Raw genomic sequence first — 25920 nt, 5'->3', positions numbered from 1 at the left:
AAAAGCATTGCTTGGCATGAGCCACAAGATATGCTTACATCATCAGAAACCTCTCTGGTGATTAATCAGAACCATTTTCTTTACTTTTTCCACATGTGCTTCTTTACTTTTTCTGATGTGCTATGGCATCCAGGACAGTCATCATCTCGAACATCTTCTCGACCCTGTTTGAAGCATTTAGGCCACTCGTGAACTATTGTCTTACTCCTAACAGATTCATGAAATGCCACAATCAATATTTGAAATGATGTGCTGAATTTTATTCCATTTTTCGAACAAAATTTAATGCCAGTTCTTTGATCCATCTTTTTTGAAACTAAAGATTCACCAAGGACTTGAAAACACATTTAACCTTTTCAACTATCAACAACAAAGTAAATTTTCAAAACAGTTGAAAATATAAAACATACATCAGAAATAGTGTACATGGAACATGTGCATTAACCACATAGAGGTGGACTTAAGTCATGGAGGGGTACAATGAAGAGACTACTGTGGCCAGAGACAGCGGCTGTGTGTGTATGAGTCGTACTCATGTGAATGTGTACGTGTTTCCTATTTCTGAAGGAGGACTTCTCATCTGAAATCTTGAATGTTTAGCAGTCTTTTCATTGTGCCTGACTTGACTCAACACTTGCTCTGTGTGGTGATTAGCAATCTACTATTTTTATAATATTCTTATTCTATGCTTAACTTTCCATTATGTTATACTCCAATTAAAACTACTTTGTGACTGACGGATTGCAGTGGTGAGGGACAGTGTTGCCAACATACAGCCAACTATGCTTCACAAGGTGCTGACAGTGCCTACAAAATGATGAGTACATCATGCTCGGGAAACAACTGTGATTGCAGGGCAGTTGGCCCCCACCGCCCAACTCGCCGAGACATCAATCGCAATGTAAATTTAATTAGCACATAGGGGTGTAAGTGCAGAAACCTACACTCGTGGCTGAGGACAGTGTACAGAACAACATTACACTAGTATTTACTTCATCTGCAAACTAATAATTATATATGCTATGAGTAGTAAGTTTTTAGATTGGTTAGTAGCTCTAAGTACACAAGGCACAAGCGAGCCATTAATTTTTGTTTTCCCCTAGGCTCTCGGTCAGGTACTTAGATGTGGACTTCTATAGTGATGGGTGTAGTTCACTTCATGCTGGAGTTAGAAGCATACAGAAACCATTAGAGAGTGAATTATGTGATGTGTTTGATGGAAGACTGTTAGGTACAGATAAAAAACAACTAACACTGAAGTGGGTACATATTAATAAACTGTGTGTGTGTGTGTGCTTGTGTGTGTGTGTGTGTGTGTGTGTGTGCGTGTGTGTGTGTACAGGATGTTAAAAAAAAAAGTGTTGAATATTTTGAGAGGTGGTACTATGCATTAAAACAAGAAAAATAAGTCCAATTAACATGGGTCCAGATAAATGGGTCTAAGATAAATGGGTCTGAGATAAATACGAGTTTATAGGAAGGGCTGTGTAATGCTGTAATGCTCGGTTGTGGATATTTGCACAGTCATTGCATTGGTGCTCCAACAAATGCATCAGCTGGGTATTACAGTGTCTTACTCATAGTACTCTATCTATCATCAGGGGTGTACAGTCAATTGCGTGGTTTGAGTCATGTTGTAGGCTACGTTAGTTTTCGTCGTGGTTGTGTGCCTTATTGTACACTACTGTCAATTCTGGGTATGTATTGTGGTTTTACCTTCTTCCAAACACAGGTTCACTTGTGTGTTTACTGCTATTGTGCTGTTTGTATGTATCGATGCTGTAATACATTTACATTTTCTCTCTTCCACCATTTGTTAGCAATGGAAGCACACTACTCCACAAGTGAAACTGTGGACAGGATATTCTGCTATGGTTTAGCAAATGGACGTAGCAGCAAGACCTTGCCCTCTAAACTGAAAAATATGCACAGTGCAGAGTGCCCCCTGATAAGCTGTTTGGCAGACTTTTCCAGTGTCTGAGGGACACAGGTACCCTTACACCTTGGAAGACAGTCAGTGGAAGGCCCCGCACAGTCCGGATGGGGGAGCATGTACTACATGAAAGAAGAAATCCCTGATCCCTGGGACCAGTGTGCAATGATTAGCAGCAGCAGAAGGCGTGCCTCTCTGTCTTATCTGGGGCATACTTCACAAATAATTGCTGTACTCATATCATCTACAGTGCATCCAGGCCCTGAGGCCACAGGTTCATAAGCGCAGATGGTTCTGTTGATCGTTGTTGCAGAAATGTGCTGCAGATTCACTGTTCAGATCCAAGATTTTATTTACCAATGAGGCAGGGTTCACTAGAGATGCTGTTGTGAATTTTCATAACCAGTATCTACGGGCAGATGTAAATCCCCAAGTAATTCAGAAGAGAAGGGATCAACACCGATTCTCAATCAACGTACGGGCAGGTGTACTTGGCGATACATTAATAGGATCATATATGCTACCACAATGGTTAACTGGGGCACATTATCTAGACTTTCTCATTAGTTTATTGCCTACCTTGCTGGAGGCTGTGCCACTGCAGCAACAAATACAAATGTGGTTCATCAGCATACTTTGATCACAATGTGCATGAAAATCTGACACAGACATTTCAGGACCGCTGGAATGGCCGGAGGGGGGAGGGAGTGGGGGGAGGGGGGAAGCAGCTGTACACCTTGGCCTGCTCATTCCCCAGAGAATTAAATCTTCTAGACTCTCGGTTATGGGAACACTTAAAGGGTGTGTCAATCCTTATGTTGGAGGGTAGAGGGGTGGACTGTTGTGAGTGGACACCACATTGAACACCCCCTGTAAACATGTGTTCATCACAGAAAGTATGCATTTCCAGACCCTTGTTTATTGGAGTTATTTTTCTTTTTCTGTTGAGTACTACCACCTCTCAAAGAATTCGACACATTTTTTTAAACACCCTGTATTTTACAGATCAGGACTGAAGCAACGTGGGGTGAGCAAGGCTTAACAACACTATTCGGATGGCAGGCCATACGTACTTGGCATCTGAGGGACTGGATGCGGCCTGTGCAAGCTGCCACGCGTAGTTAAGGCAGGAGGAGTCGTGCACACGGCACAGCCACTTCCCCACCCCCGCACGCAGTGACCTCGTCATGTGGTCGTCGTCCGGGCGTGCAGAGAATGTCAGCGTCCAATAAAACCGTTCGAGGAGGGACTTCACGTAGCTCTGCAAGGATGACACATTCACAGCACTAGTGACTGTTACATCCCCTCAGACACTACCAAATCAGCACCACTTCATATGCTGGATTATGACAAAAAACAAATACTGGATACACTAATTATTTTGCAATACCTTTACTGCTATATTTGTTACGGACACATATGCCACTGAAAGTGAGAAGGGTTGTTCAAATGAGAATCTTATTTATACATTCACTTACCTCATATTATAAGCCTTAAATAATATAAGTGTTGTTTGAAAAGTTCTTGGAATCATCACAAGAGGTGAGGCTAGTGCAACGAATAGTTCACGTGATATTCTTTGGACTGTTGCCTGTAAAAGCATGCCACGTCAGTGCTCTTGGAAGAGAGCTGTGGCAGTGATGACGTGGCTCTGTTGTTGTTCCTGCTTAGTGATTTGTGAAGACAGGAAAAAATTGAGGTTCAAGCAAGGATTAAGTACTTCATAAAGAAAGGTATGAAAGCAAAGGACATTTGTGCTGATTTCCAGAATACACTGGAGGAGTCTGCTCCTTCATATTCAGCTGTTGCCGAGTGGACAGATGAACTTAAATTTGGCTGGGAGAGCTTAGATGATGATCCACACAGTGGTCAGCCAGGATGACTCACTACTCAAGAAATGATTGCAAAAGTACACAAAATGGTCATGAAATTGCTCACGCTTGCCATATGTTGTCTGAAAGGGTATATCACATTTTAATTGAAGAATTAGAAATGAAAAAATTATCTGCAAGATGGGTGCCATGACTCTTGATGCTGGATGAAAAATGCATGAGAATGGTGTGGCAAAATTACATGAACTAAGGTATGAATTGTTGCCACGCCCACCTTAATCACCTGATGTGGCTCTGTCAGACTTCCATCTCTTCCCAGAACTGAAAATTTTTCTTCATGGATGAATATTCACTTCAAACAAAGAACTGATAGCCGGGGTTGACAACTATTTTACAGGTCTGGAGGAAACTTATTTTTGAGATGGGATCAATGCACTGGAACATCATTGGACCAAGTGCATTAATCTACAAGGAGACTACATTGAAAATTAAAAAAGTTTCAGTGATGTAAGTACTTTTTTTCTATTCCATTATGAGAACTTTTCAAACCACCATCGTATAATATTGCCAGGGTGATTGACAAAAATGGGGAAATTACAGAGGCATCACGCTGCTGTCACACACTCTGAAGCTGTTAGAAAATATTGTAGGAATGAGACTTAGAAAGATAGTAGAACCTTTGCTTGAGGAAGAACAACATGGATTCAGGAAAGACTGAGTACTATGGATCTTATTTTTGCAATAAGAATGCTGACAGAAAAGTAATGGGAATATGGAAAAAATCTTCTGATGGTATTTGTTGATATTGAAAAACCAAAAGACAATGTTCCTTGAAACAAGATATGGGAATGTTTGGAAGACCTAAAGGTATCAAAGTACCTAACTGATAGATTCAAGATGCTATACAAAAAGTGTTACAGTTGTGTCAAGATAGGCAATGGATGATCAGAACAGTCTGAAACAAAGAGATTTGTCTCATCACTCCTCTTTGTAGTAATAATGGACAAGTTCACAAAAATCTATCAAGAAAATAGACAGTGAACCAAGTGCCCTGGTTTTTGGTGATGATGGGAGAGACAGAAGCTGAAGCACAGAAGAAACTTAATTATTGAAGCAACACATTCAAAAATTTCTGGTTAAAAATAAGTAAAACAAAGACAGTAAAAACGACCATCAACAGGCAAGCAACAAAATTAGACATATTTATAGGAGGAATCAAAGTAGAATGTATTACCCAATTCAAGTACCTAAGAAGCATGATCTCAAAATATGACACCATTAAGCAGGAAATACTCAGAAGGGCACAGAAAGCATCCAATTTTTACAGTAAAATCAGAAATCTTCTCTTGGATGATAAAATGCCACGGAAAGTAAAAGTGACCATGTATAATACCTATTTCATACCAATCCTTTCACATGCTTTAAAAACATATACCATACTACACATAGAACTCAGCAGAATTCAGGCAACAGAAATGAGATACATTAAAACTATGAACCAAACAACTAGAGAGGACCAAATTGGAAATGCGGCAAACAGAAAATTAGCTGGTATTATGTTCGTGTTACTAGTGTTGTAAAGAAATGTAGGCTTTAACAGTATGGGCACATAATGAGAACAAACAGCTAAAGACCTGCCAAAAGGTATTCCAACCTACATCTCATAGGAAGAAGACCATAGGGAAGGCCAAGAAAATGCTGGATAGAGACTGTAAGATGAGATGTGGAGGAGAAAGGACACAAATGAGAAGCTGTCCTGGGACAGAAGATGCATGAAGACAGGAGGAGATGGCAAGTGCTTGTACACCACACCCAGGAAACTGGAGTTGGGAAATGGTGATGATGATTTTTTTGGTGATATTTCAAAGGTGTTTAATTGCATACATTGCATTAAATTTCTAGGTATGGTTCTTACTGAGATGATGTGATATACGATACAATTACAATACACAATGCAACTCACAATATGAGACAGAAATGATCGACATGGATGGAGTGTGAAGAAACATGGCTGAAGCAACTTAACTGATTTGCAATGGAATGACAGTGAGACAACATTGATACAATTCTCTGTCGTGTCACCCGGTACAACACTGTGTGACAGCTGCTCTGTCCAACTGTATCATACTGAACACACAGAGGGAAATGTGCCTCAAAAAATTGTTTTATGTAGCCGAAGCTATGCTGCATCTGCCCCTGTTGTTAGTTCTTAGAAAAATCTACTTTTGTGTTAAAAATTAAGAAAATTACTGTTTCGGTGTTTCTCTACTATGCAGTCATTCAATTCTGAGGAGATTACTTGATAAAAAGCTTTCTGTTTTTTGCATCTTATAGTCAGATATCACAGCCAATAATGAACAATTGTCTTTCTTGCTATGGTCCTTAGTGATTGTGATATATCAAAATTAAGTAAAACTCAGTGCACATTTTGAAACTTTGCAGTAAAAAATATAGTTACTGTCAAGTTTATGTTTGGTCCAGTTTACATCACAGAGTGCTGCTTATCAAATATAGCTAACATACCAAAATTGAACAATAGAAAAGCCAGGATGGAATGTTAGAATACCAGAGAAGGAAAGTTGCTACTCACCATATAGCGGAGATGCCCAGTCGTGATAGACACAATAAAAAGATTCACACACTCATAGCTTTCAGCCATTAAGCCTTTCTCAGCAGTAGACACACATACACACACGCACACACACACTCATGCAAACGCAACATGCACACACGTCTGCAGTCTCAGAGAGCTGAAACTACACTCTAAAACAAAGACTTAATGGCTGAAAGCTATGAGTGTGTGAATCTTTTTATTGTGCCTATCGCGACTCAGCATCTCCGCTATATGGTGAGTAGCAACTTTCCTTCTCTGGTACTGTAACATATCAAAATTGTATAGATAAATAAAAAATCTACTCAATGAGCTGTGGCAGATGAACTTGCATATAAAGGTATTTAAGTTTGAAGTTCACAACCTTTCAGAGCCAGTCACTACTTCTGGTAGAAGGGCTGAAGAGGGAAGAAGAGGGGTGAAGGAAAAGGACTGGTGAGATTTAGGAAAAGAGGCACAGTTCACAAAAGTTGCCCAGAACCCCAGGTCAGAGGAGACTTACTGTTCAGGATGAGAAGGAAATACTGATTGTTGGGGACTGCACCAGGTGAGATTTGAAAATCTGAGTGCTTAAATGTGGAAGAAAGGATAATGTGCAAGACAAAGGTTACTGCCAAAACAGCATGCACAAGTTAATAAGAAGGTAAAGCTAAGCATGCAGTATGTGATAGAGGTGTGGAGAATGAGGGGGGGGGGGGGGGGGGGGGGGAATGAGGCAGGTCAGAAAATGAAAGATATAGTGAAAGATATAGGAAACAAAGAAAGTGAAGATAGGAATCGTTACTGTGAAGAAATGCTGACACCAGAGAAATTAATGCAAATTAAGGCCAGATGGGTTGCAGCACCAGTTACCACCTGCAGAGTTCTGAAAAACTGGTGTCTGGGGGAAAAATCCAGATGGCACACATGGTGAAACAGGTGCCAAGGTCAAGACTGTCATATTGTAGAGCATGCTGTGCAACAGGATTTTGTGTGTTTCCAGAATACACCATCTGCCTATGTCTATTCATCTTGACTGATAACTCGGTGACAGTCACACCATGTAAAACACCAAAGAGGGTTTACATAATGGGTGGTAGGTGACATGTCATTTCACAGGTGTCTCTCCCTTTGATAGTATACGTTTTGCCAGTTACAGGGCTGATATAGACAGTGGTAGAGGGGTGCATAGAGCAAGTCTTGCAGCAGGGACAGTCACAGGGGTAGGAGCCTTAGGGTAGGGAGATGGGTACAGAAGGAACATAGGGTCTCACCAAGATATTGTGGGGATTCAGAGAGTGATAAAAAGCTATTCTAGGTGTGGCACATAAAATGTCAGACAGACTAGATCTCATTTCAGGGCACGATTTTAGAAAGTCACTGATTTGTCACAGTAGCTGATTAATACATTGAAGATATTATCAAAAATTTATTATTTTCATAGATGTAACCTATAAAAATTGTTTTTATAGCTGGAAGGACAAATACACCTCTTCCCAGTATTGAGTAAATATGTGACATATTAGGAAACTGTCCACAAGGAGGCTGGCAGCAGCATGTCACAAGTGAGGCTGTTGTTGCACGCTGTGCCTCTGTTCTCATCGTATCGCTCCTGTGGGAGCACGAGCGTTGCACAGACAATCGTCACATTGCACGACCTTTACTGCGACATCTCACATCACACACTGTATCATCTCAGAAGAACTTAAGTTAGGCACATCTGGTCTGAATCATATTTAACAAACAGAATGCAAACAGTTGTACTGAAAAATTCAAACAGTGTTGGAAGGAGAGTGAATTTTAGGATTGGGAGAAATCAAAAAGGGAGTCCCACAAGGTTTAATTTTGGGCCCACTGCTATTGCTTACCTATGTGGATAATCTTACACTTTATAATCATCAAGCAGAACTGATAATTTTTGCATATGATACTAGTTTTGCAATAAATCCTCTTTGAGGGATAGCTTATAACTATTAACTGGTTATTTAAAATGGACTCTCCCTACATTTTGAGAAAACCAACCATATTCAGTTCTGCACAACTAATAATGGCATATCAACAATCAATTTAGCACATGAACAGGAGCCAATAAACGCAGTACAATGCTCCAAGTTTTTGAGTGTGCATATTGATGAAAACTTGACTAGCAAGAAGCTGAGATGCTCAACCAATTTAGTTTAGCTACTGAACCCTCATAGCTGATCGTGGTTATAACTTAAGTGTAACTACTCACAGAGGTTCTGTGGGCAGCTAAACTTGGTAGATATCCTACGCTGAAAAAAGTTAGTTCTAATTTTGTGCACCAGGAGAATACCTAGCACTATACAGCATCTCGTCAATGTTTCTGGTGCTCATACTCTACAAACTGTGTTAGTGGTGGTTAATAATAAAATCAACATTATGTCTTCCTCACTTATTTGATCTTTTCTCCTCATGTCCTGTTCCTAATCCATTACAAATGGAAACATTTCTAAACATCTTTCTTTCATTCACAGTGCTGGATTTGCACCTAGTAGCCACAACTGGAACCAATTTTTTAAGTGTAAATTAATTTCACAGTAACACATTAGAGTATCTACTTAGCTTTGCTGCCATACGATAAGCCTACAGTGGACCTCTGTGAGTAGCTGTGCTTTAACTAAACCACACAGTAACTGCTGATGAAATTTTACATAAATAAACCATTAGAATTTGATAAAAGTAGTGATTTCAGTACCTACAACACTAGAGGAAAAAATGACATTCATTGCCTTTTATTGTAGTGTCAGTGGCTCAGAAACAAGTTTTCAATACAGCAACAAAATTTTTTTATCATTTTCCCAATAACTGTTGTTATAAGAGTTTGAAGGTTGTCAGAAAGTGAGCTGTTGGCCAACTAAGCCTTCATCAGAAATAGACCACCCAATCACCTCCCCCCCCCCCCCCCCCCCCCACACACACACACACACATTGTTTTTTAAGACTGCAATTAATTGTTCCGACTGGATCATCAGACTCATAAATATAACAATCTTCCACTAGGTAATGGTGTGGCACAGTTGTTATCACATAAAAATCACATGCAGAAGATCATGGGTTTGAATCTCACCAAATACAACAGATTTTTTGAAAATTTCAATGTAATTTTTTTTTTAATTTCTTATACTGTTATGCACCATTTTCGACACCATATTGACATTTTAATTTGCTCTTATTTTTCTTCCTATCATTCTTTTTTGTTTGGAATCTGCTTGTGTCACCTATTTCCTGCAACCAAGCGGCAACCAGGAGTGATTGGCAGTTGATAATGAATGCACCATCCTGTAGCTAGTGCGAGGGTAGTTTCAGGTAACAGGAGACAGTAAGAATTTACATTTTGTTTGTAATGCTGAGACTGGTATTTTTTTGTCTTCACTTTGCTCATTGAGGTTAGCTTTAATCACTGTGAACAAACTGGTTATAATTTTAGTTCTGCCACAGACTGTTGATTACTGTTGGTTATACTGCACATTACTAGTTTGTGGTTAGTTTAGGACACAGGTTTAGATTCAGGGTAAGAAGACACATTGTCTGCCGTAGTTCAGTCACTGGTTCCTCAAAACCAGCTGTCAACAGAACAACTCCCATCAAACCTAGCGGTAGCTGCTCCCGACATTGCTTCGCATTACACTTTAATTGCATTTGTATATGGACCCGTCATGTTTTTGTGGCACCTATAATGAGTGCTAGGTGGCAGCGGTTGTGGTGAGACTGTAGCATCAAGTGGCAGATGTGAACCATCAAGTAATTTTGATGGTACTGTAACAACAAATTATCACAGTTCTTGTGGCCTCCTGTCCAAAGACTGGTTTGATGCAGTTATCCACACCAGTCCATCGTGTGCAAGCCTCTTCACTCCATACAATTACTGTAACCGTCATCCATTTGAACCTGCTTACTGTACTCATCTCTTGGTCTCACTTTACCATTTTTAAATATCATGTTTCCCTCAAATACTAAACATGATTCCCTGAGATCTCAGAATGTTTCCTATCAACTGACCCCCTCTTTTAGTTGATTTATGCCACAAATTTCTTTTTCACAAATTCTGTTCAAACACTTCCTCATCAGTTATGCTAACCATCCTACCCATCCGATCTTTAGCATTCTTCTGCAGAACCACATTTCATAAGCTCCTATTCTCTTTTTACCTGGGCTGCTTATCATCCACATTTCACTTCTCTACAGTGCTACACTCCCGACAAATACCTTGAGATTCTTCCTGTTGCTGGCCTACATTTTATATTTTCTCTACTTCAGCCAAGTAAGTTATTTTACTGCTCAAATAGCAAAACTCATGTGCTACTTGTAGAGTCTCATTTCCTAATCTAATTTCCTCGGCACTGCCTGATTCAATTCATCTACCTTCTATTATCCTTGGAAAATCCAGGATGGAGTGTAACAATATTATGAAAATAGTATTTGCTACTCATCATATGGCAGAGACACTGCTGGCTTGCAGATAGGCACAACAGGCATATCAAAAAGACTGTCAGAAAGCGAGGTTTCAGCCAATAATGTTTTTGTTGAGGATAGACAAAACACACACACACACCCAACCACACACACACACACACACACACATACACACACACACACACACACACAACTACCATAGCCTCCAACAGCTTTGAAGTCAGACTGCGAGCAGTGGGGCATAATGGGGGAGGTAACCCTGAGGTGGAGAGAGGGTAGGGCAGCTAGGTGCTTTCAGGACATTAGACGGGGTGGGGGGCTGGGGGGGGGGGGGGGAGGGTGGGGGGGGGGTTTCAAAATAGCAGAAAAGGAGAGAAGTAAAGAGACTGAGGATGCATTGCTGGAATGAGGACTGTGTAGTGCTGGAACAGGAACAGTGAATGGGCCAGGAAGGTAATGACAATGACTAACGAAGGTTGAGGCCAGGAGGGTTATGAGTACAATGGATATATTGCAGAGTGAGTTCTCACTTGTGCAATTCAGAAAATCTGGTGTTGGTGGGAAGCAGCTAGATCGCACAGGCTGTGAAGCAGTCATTGAAATGAAGGATGTTATGTTAGGCAGCGTGCTCAGCAATGGGGCAGTCCAGCTGTTTCTCGACCACAGTTTGTCGGTGGCCATTCATGCAGATAGAGAGGTTGTCAGTTGTCATGTCCACATAGAATACAGCACAGTGGTTGCAGTTTAGCTACTCCTCCCCCTCCCCATCCCAGCCTCCTCATTACCCCATCACCCAGTCGCCTCTCCCATCATGCACTGCTACTCACAATTTGGCTTCAGCTGCCAGAGACTCCAGCCACATGTGTACCAGTTACATTTGTGTGAGTGTGCATGTTTGTGTGTTGTCTATTTCTGACAGAGGCCTTACTGTCCAAAAGCCCATTTTCTGACAATCATTTTGCTGTGCCCTTCTATGACTCAGAAACTCCACTATATGGTGAGTAGCAACTATCCTTCTCATAATATTGTTTTGCTTTTGTAAATGTTCATCTTATACCTTTATAACAGGTGGCAGGGCAAAGAATCCAGTGAATTTTTTTAAGTGCATTATCTGAAAACTACCTTGAGCAGTTACACAGAGAACTGACTCGTGGCCATAACATATTAGACCTTCTGGTGACATACAGATCTGAACTATTTGAAACAGTTAATGCAGAACAGGGAATCAGTGATGATAAAGAGATTACTACTTTGATGATTTCAGCCATAAATAGAAATATTAAAAAAGGTAGGAAGATTTTTCTGTTTAGCGAAAGTGACAAAAATCAGATTTCAGAGCACTTGATGGCTCAACACAAAAGTTTTATCTCAAGTACAGATAGTGTTCAGGATCTGTGGACAAAGCTAAAAACCAACTGAGTTAGAAAACTGCTATGCAAGCAAAGGGAACTTCACAGCAAACATAAACATAGCTAAAGCCTTGCGGACAAACAATAATTACACGAAGTGAAATGTAGTGTGAGGAGGGCTATGTGAGAGGCGTTCAATGAATTCGAAATTTTTTTAAGTGCATTATCTGAAAACTACCTTGAGCATTTAAACAGAGAACCGACTATGTACTGACTTGACAAAAAATCCTAAGAAATTTTGGTCTTATGTCAAAGCGGTAGGTGGATCAAAACAAAACGCCAAGACACTCTGTGACCAAAATGGTATTGCAACAGAGGATGACAGACTAAAGGCCAAAATACTAAATGTCTTTTTCCAAAGCTGTTTCACAGAAGAAGACTGCACTGTAGTTCCTTCTCTAGATTGTTGCACAAATGACAAAATGGTAGATATCGAAATAGATGACAGAGGGAAAGAAAAACAATTAAAATCGCTCAAAAGAGGAAAGGCTTCTGGACCTGATGGGATACCAGTTCGATTTTACACAGAGTACGTGAAGGAACTTGCCCCCCTTCTGGCAGCGGTGTACTGTAGTCTCTAGAAGAGCATAGCATTCCATAAGATTGGAAAAGGGCACATGTCATCCCCGTTTTCAAGAAGGGATGTCGAACAGATGTGCAGAACTATAGACCTATATCTCTAACGTGGATCAGTTGTAGAATTTTGGAACACATATTATGTTCAAGAATAATGACTTTTGTGGAGACTAGAAATCTACTCTGTAGGAATCAGCATGGGTTTTGAAAAAGACGATTGTGTGAAACCCATCTCGTGCTATTCACCCATGAGACTCAGAGGGCCATAGACATGGGTTCCCAGGTAGATGCCATGTTTCTTGACTTCTGCAAGGTGTTTGATACAGTTACCCACAGTCGTTAATGAACAAAGTAAGAGCATATGGATTATCAGACCAATTGTGTGATTGGATTAAAGAGTCATTCTCAATGGAGAGAAGTCTTCCCAAATAAGAATGATTTCAGGTGTGCCATACGGGAGTGTCGTAGGATCGTTGCTGTTCACAATATATATAAATGACCTAGTGGATAACATCAGAAGTTCACTAAGGCTTTTTGCGGATGATGCTGTAGTATATTGAGAGGTTGTAACAATGGAAAATTGTACCGAAATGCAGGAGGATCTGCAACGAATTGACGCATGGTGCAGGGAATGGCAATTGAATTTCAATGTAGACAAGTGTAATGTGCTGCGAATACATAGAAAGAAAGATCCTTTATCATTTAGCTAAAATATAGCAGGTCAGCAACTGGAAGCATTTAATTCCATAAATTACCTGGGAGTAGGCATTAGGAGTGATTTAAAATGGAATGACCATATAAAATTGATCGTCAGTAAATCAGATGCCAGACTGAGATTCATTGGAAGAATCCTAAGGAAATGCAGTCCGAAAACAAAGGAAGTAGGTTACAGTACACTCGTTTGCCCACTACTTGAATACTGCTCACCAATGTGGGATCTGTACCAGATAGATTTGATAGAAGAGATAGAGAGGATCCAATGGAGAGCAGTGCGCTTCATTACAGGATCATTTGGTAATTGCAAGAGCATTACGGAGATGATAGACAAGCTCCAGTGGAAGACTGCAAGAGAGATACTCAGTAGCTCGGTACGGGCTTTTGTTGAAGTTTCGAGAACATACCTTCACCAAGGAGTCAAGCAGTATATTGCTCCCTCCAATGTATATCTCACAAAGAGACCATGAGGGTAAGATCAGAGAGATTAGAGCCCACACAGAGACATTCCAACAGTCTTTCTTTCCACAAAAAATATAAGACTGGAATAGAAGGGAGAACCGATAGAGGTGCTCAAGGTGCAGTCTGCCACACACCGTCGGGTGGCTTGCGGATTATGGATGTAGATGTAGATTTCGAGACACTGTACACTCCTTTCAACTGCTTTCCTTAAGTCCTTTGTTATCTCTGAAATAACTACAGTGTCATTGGCAAACTGTTGCTGCCCTTCTCTCTGTATTTTGCCCCTACTACCATCAGAATTTCAAAGAGTGTATGTCAGTTATATTGTCAAGAGCTTTCTCTAAGCCTACAAATTATGATTAGTACTACTGTATTCACACTGGTAGTAATGGGAATTGCTTTGCATATGTATATTAGAAGAAAAAGAGCTATTGTGACAAAATTCCTTTGCTCCTTCTCCTATCCTATTCAGTGCTGTTTATATCTAGTACACTGAACAAATTATTTCTGTAGCTTTATACTGACAAAATATTTTGGAGGTTGTTTAGTGGTATCTTGTGAGTATTTTTGTTACAAGGGGTCCACGTGTCTGGTGGCTCATTGCAAAGTAATAATGTAATTATGGTTCATTTGCTTTGTTACCCCATTTATCTTTCCTTCTGTGATAATATTTTCATGACAGGGAAAATTGTGTATTATGGAATCACCAAAATACACTGCACAAAAAACAGAGTAATTCAATAAGCCCCAGATGCAGATGTACTGTGATGTGCTTGAAATCACTGAGGGAAGAACTGAATATTGTGTCAATGTGGCACTCTTTCATTGTGTCCAGTGAACCCATAAATGAGGTGCACATCAGCCAACTCTTCATCAGTAAACCTGTCCGTACCACTGTGTACCACCATTAACGTGCAACCTGGGATAGAAATGAGCAATAGTGAATCCAAACTGTTTTGGATAGTGAGCATTACCACTGACAGCAGCAAGCACAAGGCACACAGCACACACTGTCGACAACTGCACAGTTGTGTCGGTATGTTCAGTGCAATACACATACAAAAATAAATCGGAGTAAGATATCATTACAGGCACCAACTCCATGGCACCTGAGGGGGCCTGAGCCCCCTCAAAAATTCATTTGGAGGGCTGGAGGCCCCCCTCCCCCAATAATTTAATAAAGTTATTAGTTATATTATGCTTTGTAGAATCACAAAATTATGTCGGAATCTTTTATTTTCCTTGTTTGATGATAGTTACCTTTTAAAATACATTCAGTAATGAGTTAAAACAAATAATTATTATGGTAGTAAGTAGGTTAACTGAAAAAAGTTGTGTGAATCATGATAGTGTTACAGTGGTGCAGGCACACTTAGAATTTTCATCAGGTTACCTTCCATTTGGAAAGTGGGTGCACTCAGTGACTGTTATGTGACATAAATTATAGAATGCAGCAATCGGTCCTCCTTTTTTAGATTTTATTATGCAAATCCAGATTTCAGCTAGTAGCTAGCCATTCTCAATGCACTATTTTCTGTTTTCATTGCATGTAAGTACCTGTTGTTTGGGCGTAAGTCACAGTTATTTGAATAGAACTGTGTCTGATGCCTGAACAACAGGGACTTACGTGCATTCAGAATAGAAAATAGTGCATTGAGAATGGCTAGCTACTATCCGAAATCTGGATTTGTGTAATAAAATCTAAAAAAGGATAACTGATTGCTGCACTCTGTAATTTATAAGAAAGACACTTAGAATCTGTCCCGGTGTGCAAACCTTCGGGTAAAGTCTGGCACTGGCAATGGCTGCAACGCCATCAAAAGGACTGGAGCAGAAGCACGTGGAACCCTCTGCCTCACGTCGCCTTGACGTTTTGAGACATTATGACACTGCGGCTATACGAAGCCCACCCTGCTGTCACAGTCATTCAGTGTGGATAGTTTCATTCAGTGCATGCCGCAGACATGTTTAGTTTTCTGACTGTAGTGTCTAGTGGACTATTTTATATGACTATATTTTATTCATTTACTTTAGTCTCTTAGTGTATTGTGAATTAAGTTTGGAATGGATAAATTTGTTACTAAAAGGGCATGCTTGGAAGTTGATGATACTGCAAGTCAACCTTGAACAATTATTGTATCATAAAGTGCTTCATTATCTTCAGGCAAGAACTGTTCACAGCTGAAACCTTAACAATCCAGTAAGGGAATATCATTTCAGAAGTCTTGGTTGATCAAATATACGTGGCTAGAATATGAAGCATCTACCAAAAATGTTTTCTGCACAACCTGCAAAGAGGCAGATGCTACAAATCTATTACAATTTTCTTCAAAAAAAGAAGATGCATTTACTTCCATAGGGTTTTCTAAGTAGAAAAAGCTTTTGGAAAATTCCATCTTCATGAAAATACATTTACGCATAAAGAAGGTGTTCTGAAACTAAATTCTGCCACTAACTGAAGTGTGGCCTCCTAATTGAATGAACAGTTAGATAGTGATAAGAAGAAAGGCTGTTTAGCCCTTGAGACAATATTTACTACTGTGCTATTTCTATGCCAACAAGGACTAGCAATTAGGGGGTACAAAGATGTAAAGCCAAATTTTTTTCAGTTGCTGGAACTCCAAAAGAATGACACACCTGAGTTTAAAAATTGGTTAGGGTGTTTAGGGTATAAGTAGATGACCGACAATATTCAAAACAAGATCATTGATCTACTAGGAAAGTGTGTGTTGAGAAAGGTATTGGCTTCAATCAAGAAGGCTGAACATTTTTCTATTATGGTTGACAAAACAAGTGATTCTCCAATTCATGAACAAGTGTCATTTTGTATTCATACTGTTGATGATTCCTTAATCATCAATGAAGACTTTATTGGCTTATATGAGACCCCAAACTATGAATCACAAACTCTGTTTAATATTTTAAAAGATGTTTTTGCTCATCTTCATTTGTGAATGGACAATTTAAGAGGACAGTACTATGGTGGTGCCTCGAATATGACAGGTAAGTTCATAGGACTAAAAATGTTAGTTTTGGATGTACAACCAAAAGTACATTATGTGGACTGCACTGCTCACAGTTTAGACTTGGCAGTTGTAGACAGTCCCTGCCATCTTACGTTTATGAGGGATATTATGGCTTTAGCACTTAATAAACACTGTAAGGGAATCCAACAAAAGGATGGGACTTTACGGAAGCATACGCTGTGAGAGCGCCAACGACCAAGCTGGTCTACGACCCCTTTGCCTGACTTGATGGACTATGTGAGCTTCTAGTATATTGAGAATATTGAAAAACTTTGAAGAACTTCTAGAGTTTTTTGAAACATTTTCTGCAGAGGACAAAACAGAGGCAGGTTACAAATGTGAGTCAGTGTTACAATTAAAGACTTATTTCTTTTTACGTCTTTATTGCCAGGCAATGAACCTAGTCGAGGATGTTAATGAAAAAATTAAATGACCCTTATCTAAGTGTTGCTGATTTGGAAAAAAATGTATGAGGACTTGATTTGTATATTGAATGGAAGGCATGATAATTTTGAACGCTTTTGGGAATTGTGTTTAAAAGAAAAATCTTCACAAGTTGATGATCCTTCACTTCCTCGTAATCGAAGTATGCCAAAGAAGTATGAAAACAATCAAGCCAGCTCACCACACACTTTCAGAACCCAAAAGGAATACTACAAAGCTGCTTACATTTAAGTTTGTGAAATGGTGCAATCAATGCATTACTGAGCAGTTTGCTTCAACTGGATTCACCCAGGTCATTGCAGTTGAGCAAGAGTGCTTTCTTTTAGTAAGCAAAGGTGAAACAAATTTGGAAAAATCAACTGAGTTTTTCAAAAATGACCTAGACATTGAGAGACTGTGCTTACACTTGAATATGTCAGCCTATATCACTAATAAAAAACAACTGGTCTTAAAAATATGTGTGATGTATGGAAGTACATTACACAATGGCCTGCAGTTGGAGAAAAGTTATGTGAAGTAGTCAAGTGCATTAAGCTTCTCCAAGTCATTGGAATCACAACAGCAACAGCAGAGTGGTCATTTAGCACCCTTAGATGTCTGAAGTCATATCTCCGATCAACAATGGAAGAGAAGCGATTGAACAACTTTTCTGCTCTTCATGCCTACCGAGATGTTTTGGATGAACTGGATATCCGACCAGTCATCAATGACTTCATATTCAGTAATCCAGTCAGACAGCCGACATTTGCACCTTTTTAAAGACACTCTAGCCCTAATAATGGCATTTAGAGCAATATTAAAAATCTTTATAAAATAGAGAATTATATACATACATAATGTTAAATTTTCAGTATCAAAATATTAGTACTAGTTTAGAACTGTATTACTATAGTACTGTATTAGTTATTTTCAAATACTTAAATACTTTTAGGGTGTAAGACCCAATTAAAACCTGCTATTTACATACTTTTTGACTGAAAGTATTAGGCATATTGTATTAACTTTATTAACTGTATTAAAGCATTAACTTTGAGATATTGCTTTTAGTTAATGAACCCTAAGCCTTATTCAAAGTAAGCTTAAATTAGATATTTCAGTTATTAATCATAGTGCTATTTCTGTGTGACAGCAATATTTTATGTTTTATTCTTTTAATGATAGATTAAGATTAATTTAAATATAATTTCAGTCTTTTCAGACCTATATATTCACTGCTCTGTAATAGTCTATAAGCATGATTATGACTATAAATTAAATTAGCTTTTTATGAAAATACCTTGCGTGTTTATGTTTTGTTTAATTTTTCAAAGCTGAAAAATGTGTCATGCTTGTCAAGTTTCTCAGAGTGTCGAGTTGTCAAGAGTCCAGTGCTAATGTTGTTTATATGACTCTAAAATGCTTAAAAAAACTTTAAAACTCACTATTCTTCGTCTAAAATTTAGAAAATTTCACAGGGAAAGACCCCCAGTATAGCCCCCCCCCCCCCCCCCTCCCCCAATATTTTTTATAAGTCAGTGCCCCTGGATATCATTGGAATTGCAATTAAATAAAACTCAAACTATCTAAACTACAACTATCTGGAACACAGTAACGAGGTATCTTGAACAAAAAGACCTCCTCTACACAAACCAACACAGATTTTGAAAACATCAGTCATGTGAAATTCAATTCACACTTTTCTCACATGACATACTGAAAGCTTTGGATCAAGGCAATCAGGTAGATGCTGTAGTTCTTGATTTCTGGAAAGCATCTGCCTCAGTACCACTCCTACACTTATTGTCAAAAGTATGATCATAGGGGGTATCAAGTGATATTTGTGACTGCTTTGAGGACTTTTTCATAGTGAGGATATAGTATGTTATCTTGGATGGAAAGCCATCATCAGATGTAGAAGTAACTTTGGGTGTGCCACAAGGACGTGTGCTGGGACTGTCACTGTTCATGTTGTATACTAAGGACCTTGCACACAATAGTAATAATAAATTCAGGCTTTTTGGAGGTGATGCAGTTATCTGTAATGAAGTACTACCCAAAAGAATCTGCATAAATATTCAATCAGATCTTGATAAGGTTTCAAAGTGGTGAAGAGATTAGCAACTTGCTTTAAATGTTCAGCAAGTAATACATTGCACTTCACAAAACAAAACAAAAAATGTAGTAATCTATGAATATAATATCAATGAGTCATATATGAAATCAGCCAACTCATACAAATACGTGGGTGTAACACTTTGCAGGGATGTAAAATGTAATTATCACGCAGCTTCAGTCATGAGTAAAGCAGGTGGTAGACTTCAGTTTATTGGTAGAATACCGTCCAATCAATCTACAAAGGAGATTGCTTACAAATCACTTGTGTATCAAATTCTAGAATATTCCTCAAGTTTGTGGGATCCATACCAGACAAGACTAACAGGGGATATTAAACATATACAGAGAAGGGCAGCACAAATGGTAACAGGTATGTTTAGTCCATGGGAGAGCATCACACAAATATTGAAGGAACTTATCTTAAAGATAAGACGTAAACTATTCTGATAAAATCTGTTAACAAAGTTTTAAGAACTGGCTTTAAATGATTACTGTAGAAATATACTACAACCCACCACATATCACTCACATAGGGGTCATGAGGATAACATTGGAATAATTACTGCACACACAGAGGCATTCAGACAATCATTCTTCCCTCACTCCATACGTCAATGGAACAGGAAGAAACCCTAATAACTGGTACATGGGATGTACCCTGTGCCCTGCACCTCACAGTGGCTTGCAGAGTGTAGATGTTGATGTTATACAGATTTCTACTGTACAACTAAAATGGTTTGTATTGTTCGATAGTTATTACAGTGCACAGTACATTGTATGTACCTCTATCATTTTTTTAAAACTCAGTTGATTTTTCCAAATTTGTTTCACCTTTGCTTACTAAAAGAAAGCACTCTTGCTCAACTGCAATGACCTGGGTGAGTCCAGTTGAAGCAAACCGCTCAGTAATGCATTGATTGAACCATTTCACAAACTTCAATGTAAGTAGCTTTGTAGTATTCCTTTGGAGTTCTGAAAGTGTGTGGTGAGCTGACTTCATTGTTTTCATACTTCTTTGGCATACTTCAATTCCGAGGAAGTGAAGGATCGATCATCAACTTGTAAAGGTTTTTCTTTTAAACACAATTCCCAAAAGTGTTCAAAACTATCATGCCTTCCATTCAATATACAAATCAAGTCCTCATATATTTTTTTCCAAATCAGCAACACTTAGATGAGGGCATTTAATTTTTTCATTAACATCCTTGACTAGGTTCATTGCCTGGCAATAAAGACGTAAAAAGAAATAAGTCTTTAATTGTAACACTGACTCACATTTGTAACCTGCCTCTGTTTTGTCCTCTTCAGTGAATGTATTAAAACAAAATATCTTCCCATGATGATTGAATACAGTACACACAGTGCTTCATGAGCAATATGGGCATTGTTTTGTTTGAGGTGCCCATCTGTGCAACATACATTAGTCCATGTTGTGGCCTTCACATATACACTGATTTCTTGCTGTGTATTCTGCTTCCCATGTCTTTTATTTTCTTCTGTGTGTATGTTTAATTTACTGTGTGGACACGTCTTCTAAAAGGAAATGTGTTTTCTTCTTGATGGCAGACAAAGTAAAAGTTCTTGAACATTTACACAAAGGCGTGAGTGGTATGCAGTTACCAGAGATGTTTAGCATGGCAACATCAACAAATTCAGACAAGAAAAGGTCCTTAATTTTAAAACTCAGTGTCTATCCTTGATGATGAAAATGGGACTTTGTTGAGAAAAGCAATGAAAACAACAGGAAACAAAACTTGACGAGGCCTTATTTGTGTTGTTTTTGCAGCAGCAAGCTTTGGGAAACCCTCTTTCAGAGCCAATTCTTTACAAAAATAAAGAACTTTCAGCCTACAAAATAGGCAGTTTATCTTCATTTAAAGTGAGCAATGACTGACTATGAAATTTCAAGGCAAGGCACGGTATTTGTGAGTTGGATTTATGTGGCGAAAAGCTATCAGCACACATAAAAGCTACAGAAAATTTTATTGAAAATGCAGAATTGGGGGAGAATATCATGATCCTGAATCTTTATACAATGAAGATGAGACAGGCCTTATTTGGAAGGCTCTCTGTCAATAGGAAATTCAAAAAACCCCAGGCTTTCAAAAACGTTAAAAAACTTCCCAACCTTTACAAGAATCAACCAAACGTCTGGATTATTGCTACTCTCTTTCGTGAATTGTAGATTCAATTTTCACACCTGAAGTACAAGAATACCAAAATATCTTAGGGAAAAAAGGCTGTAAGAAAATGTTCATGCTGGACAATATACCCACCCACCCCACAGGAAGTCTTCTTGATAGAGATAATGGGTGTTTCGAAATGCTCTTCTTCCCACCAAATATAGCAAGTTTGCTGTAGCCAATAGGCCAATCAGTTATCAAAACTATAAAGTGACATTACAGAAGAAAACTGCTAAGACAGCTTTCCACAGAAGATGGAAACAAAGAAGGCATTGTGGTTCCCCACCAAAAATTGAATTTAAAAGGCTGTTCTTACTTGGTGGCAGAAACAGGGAATTTGGTGAAGACAATCACAATAAACAGAGCTTGGAATAAACTGAAAGGAATTTCAAACAAAGATGAGGTACAGAAAGTTGAAGATGAAAAGAAGAAGCATGAAAAGGAAGAGGAAGAAAAAAGGGGAAGAGGACAAGAAATTACGTCAGGACATAAGAAAGATCCTTTTGAAAATTCCTGGATGTATTGATTGTGGTGCAGAGAGTGTAGGTGAGTGGCCAGCTTGTGATTCTTTGTATGATAGAGTTCAGATTCTCAATGAAAATCAAATCATTCAAAGTGTGAGAGGAGAAACTGATGGCCAGGAGGATGACATTGCCACTGAACCAAATGCGGGACCGTCAGCCAGAGATATGTTTGTATGTCTCAACACTGCACTAACATGGATGGTGTGGCAGCCTGAGTGTGACTGTACACAACTGCTCATTGTCAAGCAGATGTGAGACTTGGCTGCAGGAGAATGATTGAAGACAGCAAAACAACTGACATTTGCCGATATGTTCAAGAACTGATGCTGTATCTAACTACAGTACTGTACAAAATCTAAACAACAATGTTTTGTACTCCTTAAATTTATGTCACTCTAGTAACACACACAAATTTAGCTTTTTATAAAGATATGATCTGATTTCACAATTTATAAGGGGGTATAAAAAAAAGTCAAATAATGTTGCCGTGGGCAGAGCTTGTGTAGTATACATTTCTGCCACTAGGCGGGAATAGTGCAACTCATTGCCTGTTCAGTGCCACGTGTGTTGTCAACCTGGCTTGTTCTGTTCATCTACAGTGATTGTTTTTGCTAGGCCTGTTTTGCTCTCATTTTGTTTTTTATAGTGGCCAATTTAAGTGAACAATGTGTAGCTGCAAAATTTTGTTTTCTGTTCAGTTAAAATGTTGGTGAATCTCTTTTATGGGAAAAACTAAAGTGTATGAGTGGTTTGCTCAATTTAAAAATGGTGACATGTCAATTGATGACAAATGTCATTCTGGACATCCATCAGCTAACCAAATCAAAGAAAATATTGAAAAATTTTGAGAGCTTGTGCTGACACACTGTCAACAGACAATTGATCAACTGCCGGAGATTAGTGGGTTACCTTGGACCTCAGCTCACAGAATTTTAACAGAAGATTTTTGGAATGAAAAAGGTTGCTGCCAAGTTTGTTCCTCAGGTTCTGACTGACAATCAAATGGAATGTCAAGTTGAAACATGTTGTGCTTTGAAACAACTGCTTGAAACTAATCCAAATTCTCTGTCAAAGGCTATTATTGGTGGTGCATCATGGTGCTGCGGTTATGACCCAGAAAGAAAGCAACAGTCAAGTCAGTGGAAGATGTCATTGTCACCCCGTCCAAAAAATGTCGTTGTGTCAAATGAAACATCCTCAAAACAGTGCTGATTTGGTTTTTTGATTCCGAGGGCGTAATTCATTCAGAGTCTGTTGCCCCAGGTCAGACCATCAATCAAACCTTTTGTTTGGAAGGTTTAAGAAGTATGCACAACAGTGTTCATCAAAAAAGACTCAACTTGTGGCAGAGAGGAGACTGGTTCTTCCAGCACGACAATGCACCTGCACACACAGCCATCTCTGTTAGACAGTTTTTGTATAAAAATAGCATGATACCACTACCCCACACACCTTACTCACCTGACCTAGCTCTGTGCAACTTTTTCTTATTTCCATACATGAAAAGGGGAATGAAAGAACACTGACCTGATACCACTGAAGAAGGTGAGAAAAAAACAAGGAAGGAGCTGCCAGAAATTTCTAATGATAACAACAAAAAACGTTTTGAACAGTGGAAGTACAGGTGGGACAAATGTATTACTTGTAATGGAGAGTAGTTTGAAGGGGATAAGGTTCCTTTGCAGAGAATATGAAAAGATATAGCTTTTAAAAAATAGTTCCAGTTTTTTTGGGTACTGCCTCATATCCAATTACATGGATATTTTCTTCAAATCGGGTCCAGTCGCTAGTCATCCAAATAATTGGAGTTCTACTGTATTCTGTAATGTGCCGCAAGAGACAATGGGTCCCTTATATCAAAATACTCAGGAAATACCCCTGAACAACACATTAAAACAGTACAGAACCTATAGGGTCACCCCATCATGTCCAGTGTGTTGAGTATTTTTGTATTCTTTTACTTTTTATTCCTCCAAGTTTCATAGGCACTAATTGCTACATGTGGTTTTTATTTGTGCAATACCCAGCAGTAGTAAATATGCTGAGTGCAGCAATTTCAGGAGACACAATGTAGTATTTGATTATACATTTCATAGTCTTTTGATCTGGTATCAATACGATTAGTGAGTATCTGATTTTGTCAACTGACTAGACCATTGGGTATTAGGTTTTTCCGACAAATTTGCATGTAAAATGGCTTTTCTGGAAATGTGTATGCAGATGTTTAAGGAAGACCCAACGTTACTCACCTGAAATGCAGGGTAGTGTTCAGTGGAGATGAGGAAAGTGTCCAGGTAGTCGAAGATGCGGAAGGCAATGGCCCATGGCAGGTAGTCCTCCTCCTGGTACAGGTATAGTGAGAAGTTGAGGGCCAGCTCATAGTCCAGATGGTCGGAACGTGCCAGGCTGAACACATCAGACACCAACTGGGCGCGCGTCTCCCGTGGGACGGCCAGGTGGTTGGATGTCAGTTGCTCCTGGATCAGTCGCCAGCTTGCAGTGTCATAGTTAATGCGGAAGAAACCTGCAGATGTACCGAGGCACAGGTGTCACACTGTGTGGCTATTGCTGTAGTACACAGCCATCACACAAAAAGGGAGGACAGCATTTAACACTCTAGCAACTACAAGTTTTTTAGGTGAGGAGTATGCAATGGTACCAACTCACCTGCAGACTGATGTACCTCCTGATACTTTTGATTAGTTAAATACACAATGCCTGGATATTTTGTAATCTAAGTAGCTCAGTGTCTGCTGCTTTGCTTGCATAGACAACGTGGCCTGCAGAGATTTTTGTTTTTGTTTTTATGTAATCCGGTTTTTATGTTGTTCACACACTGCAACACCTTCTAAGTTTTTCACATTAATTAACGTCATATGAGCATGGTCTCTTCCAAATATACTTCTGACCAAACAGCGATTCTGGTATCCAAAGTTTTTGTTAATCACGTCTTTTGGGTACTTGCAGAGATATTTCCATAGCAACTTTCATCCCCTACCAAATATTTCTTTTTATCTAACTGAGAAGTGAAATACCAATTTTCATAAATTTAGCTTTAAATTTCTTTTAATGTAATAAAACATTTTCTTAAAAATTTTCATCCTCTATTGCACTCCCTCACGGGTTGAATTTCCAGTAACACTGAAACACACAATTTTTTATTTTTTGTTTTTAACCAAGAAGTCAAATACCAATTGTCATAGATGTAGTTGTAAAGATGCTTAAGCAGTTCTTTAGTAATTATTTATTTTCAAAAATCTTTCACCCAGTATTTTACCGTCTTAGTGGTTGAATTTCCAAAAGTGCTGAAACTTGTTTTTTTTTTATTTTTTTTTTTATTTTCTGACTCAGAAACCAAATACCAGTTTTCATACTTCTAGCTTCAAAATTCCCTGAATAGTGGAATACTTTCAAGAAACCTTTCATCCCTTACACTGTCCCCTTAGGTGTGGGACTCTAGACAATCCCTTCTTAAACAATGCCTACAGTATAAGATCCACATCCTGGTCAAACTTCAAGTTACTATCATTAGGGTTTTGGCAGAGCGATGATGAGTCAGTGAATCAGTCTGACACTGTTTCACTGCCTTAAGGATCGAATTTCCGAAAACAGTGGCATGTGTCTGTTTTATTTCTAACAGAGAAGCCAACTACAAATTTTCACAGATTTAGCTTTAAAAATGCTTTCATAATAAAATAT

The 25920-nt window shown here is 38.9% G+C and overlaps 1 protein-coding gene across 1 annotated transcript in view; it reads right to left on the bottom strand.

Moving 5' to 3' along the window:
• Nucleotides 1-25920, bottom strand: part of LOC126095163 (aminopeptidase N-like) — a 297387-nt gene that overhangs the window by 57572 nt on the left and 213895 nt on the right. The window contains exons 11-12 of the mRNA XM_049909885.1: nucleotides 24471-24745; nucleotides 3007-3194 (exon numbers count right to left, since the gene is read on the bottom strand). Coding sequence (XP_049765842.1) covers nucleotides 3007-3194; nucleotides 24471-24745 — 463 coding nt within the window. The remainder of the gene's footprint in view (nucleotides 1-3006; nucleotides 3195-24470; nucleotides 24746-25920) is intronic.

This window comes from Schistocerca cancellata, chromosome 8, assembly GCF_023864275.1.
Source record: "Schistocerca cancellata isolate TAMUIC-IGC-003103 chromosome 8, iqSchCanc2.1, whole genome shotgun sequence".
Classification (NCBI taxonomy): domain Eukaryota; kingdom Metazoa; phylum Arthropoda; class Insecta; order Orthoptera; family Acrididae; genus Schistocerca; species Schistocerca cancellata.
This window is presented reverse-complemented; position numbering and strand designations above follow the sequence as displayed.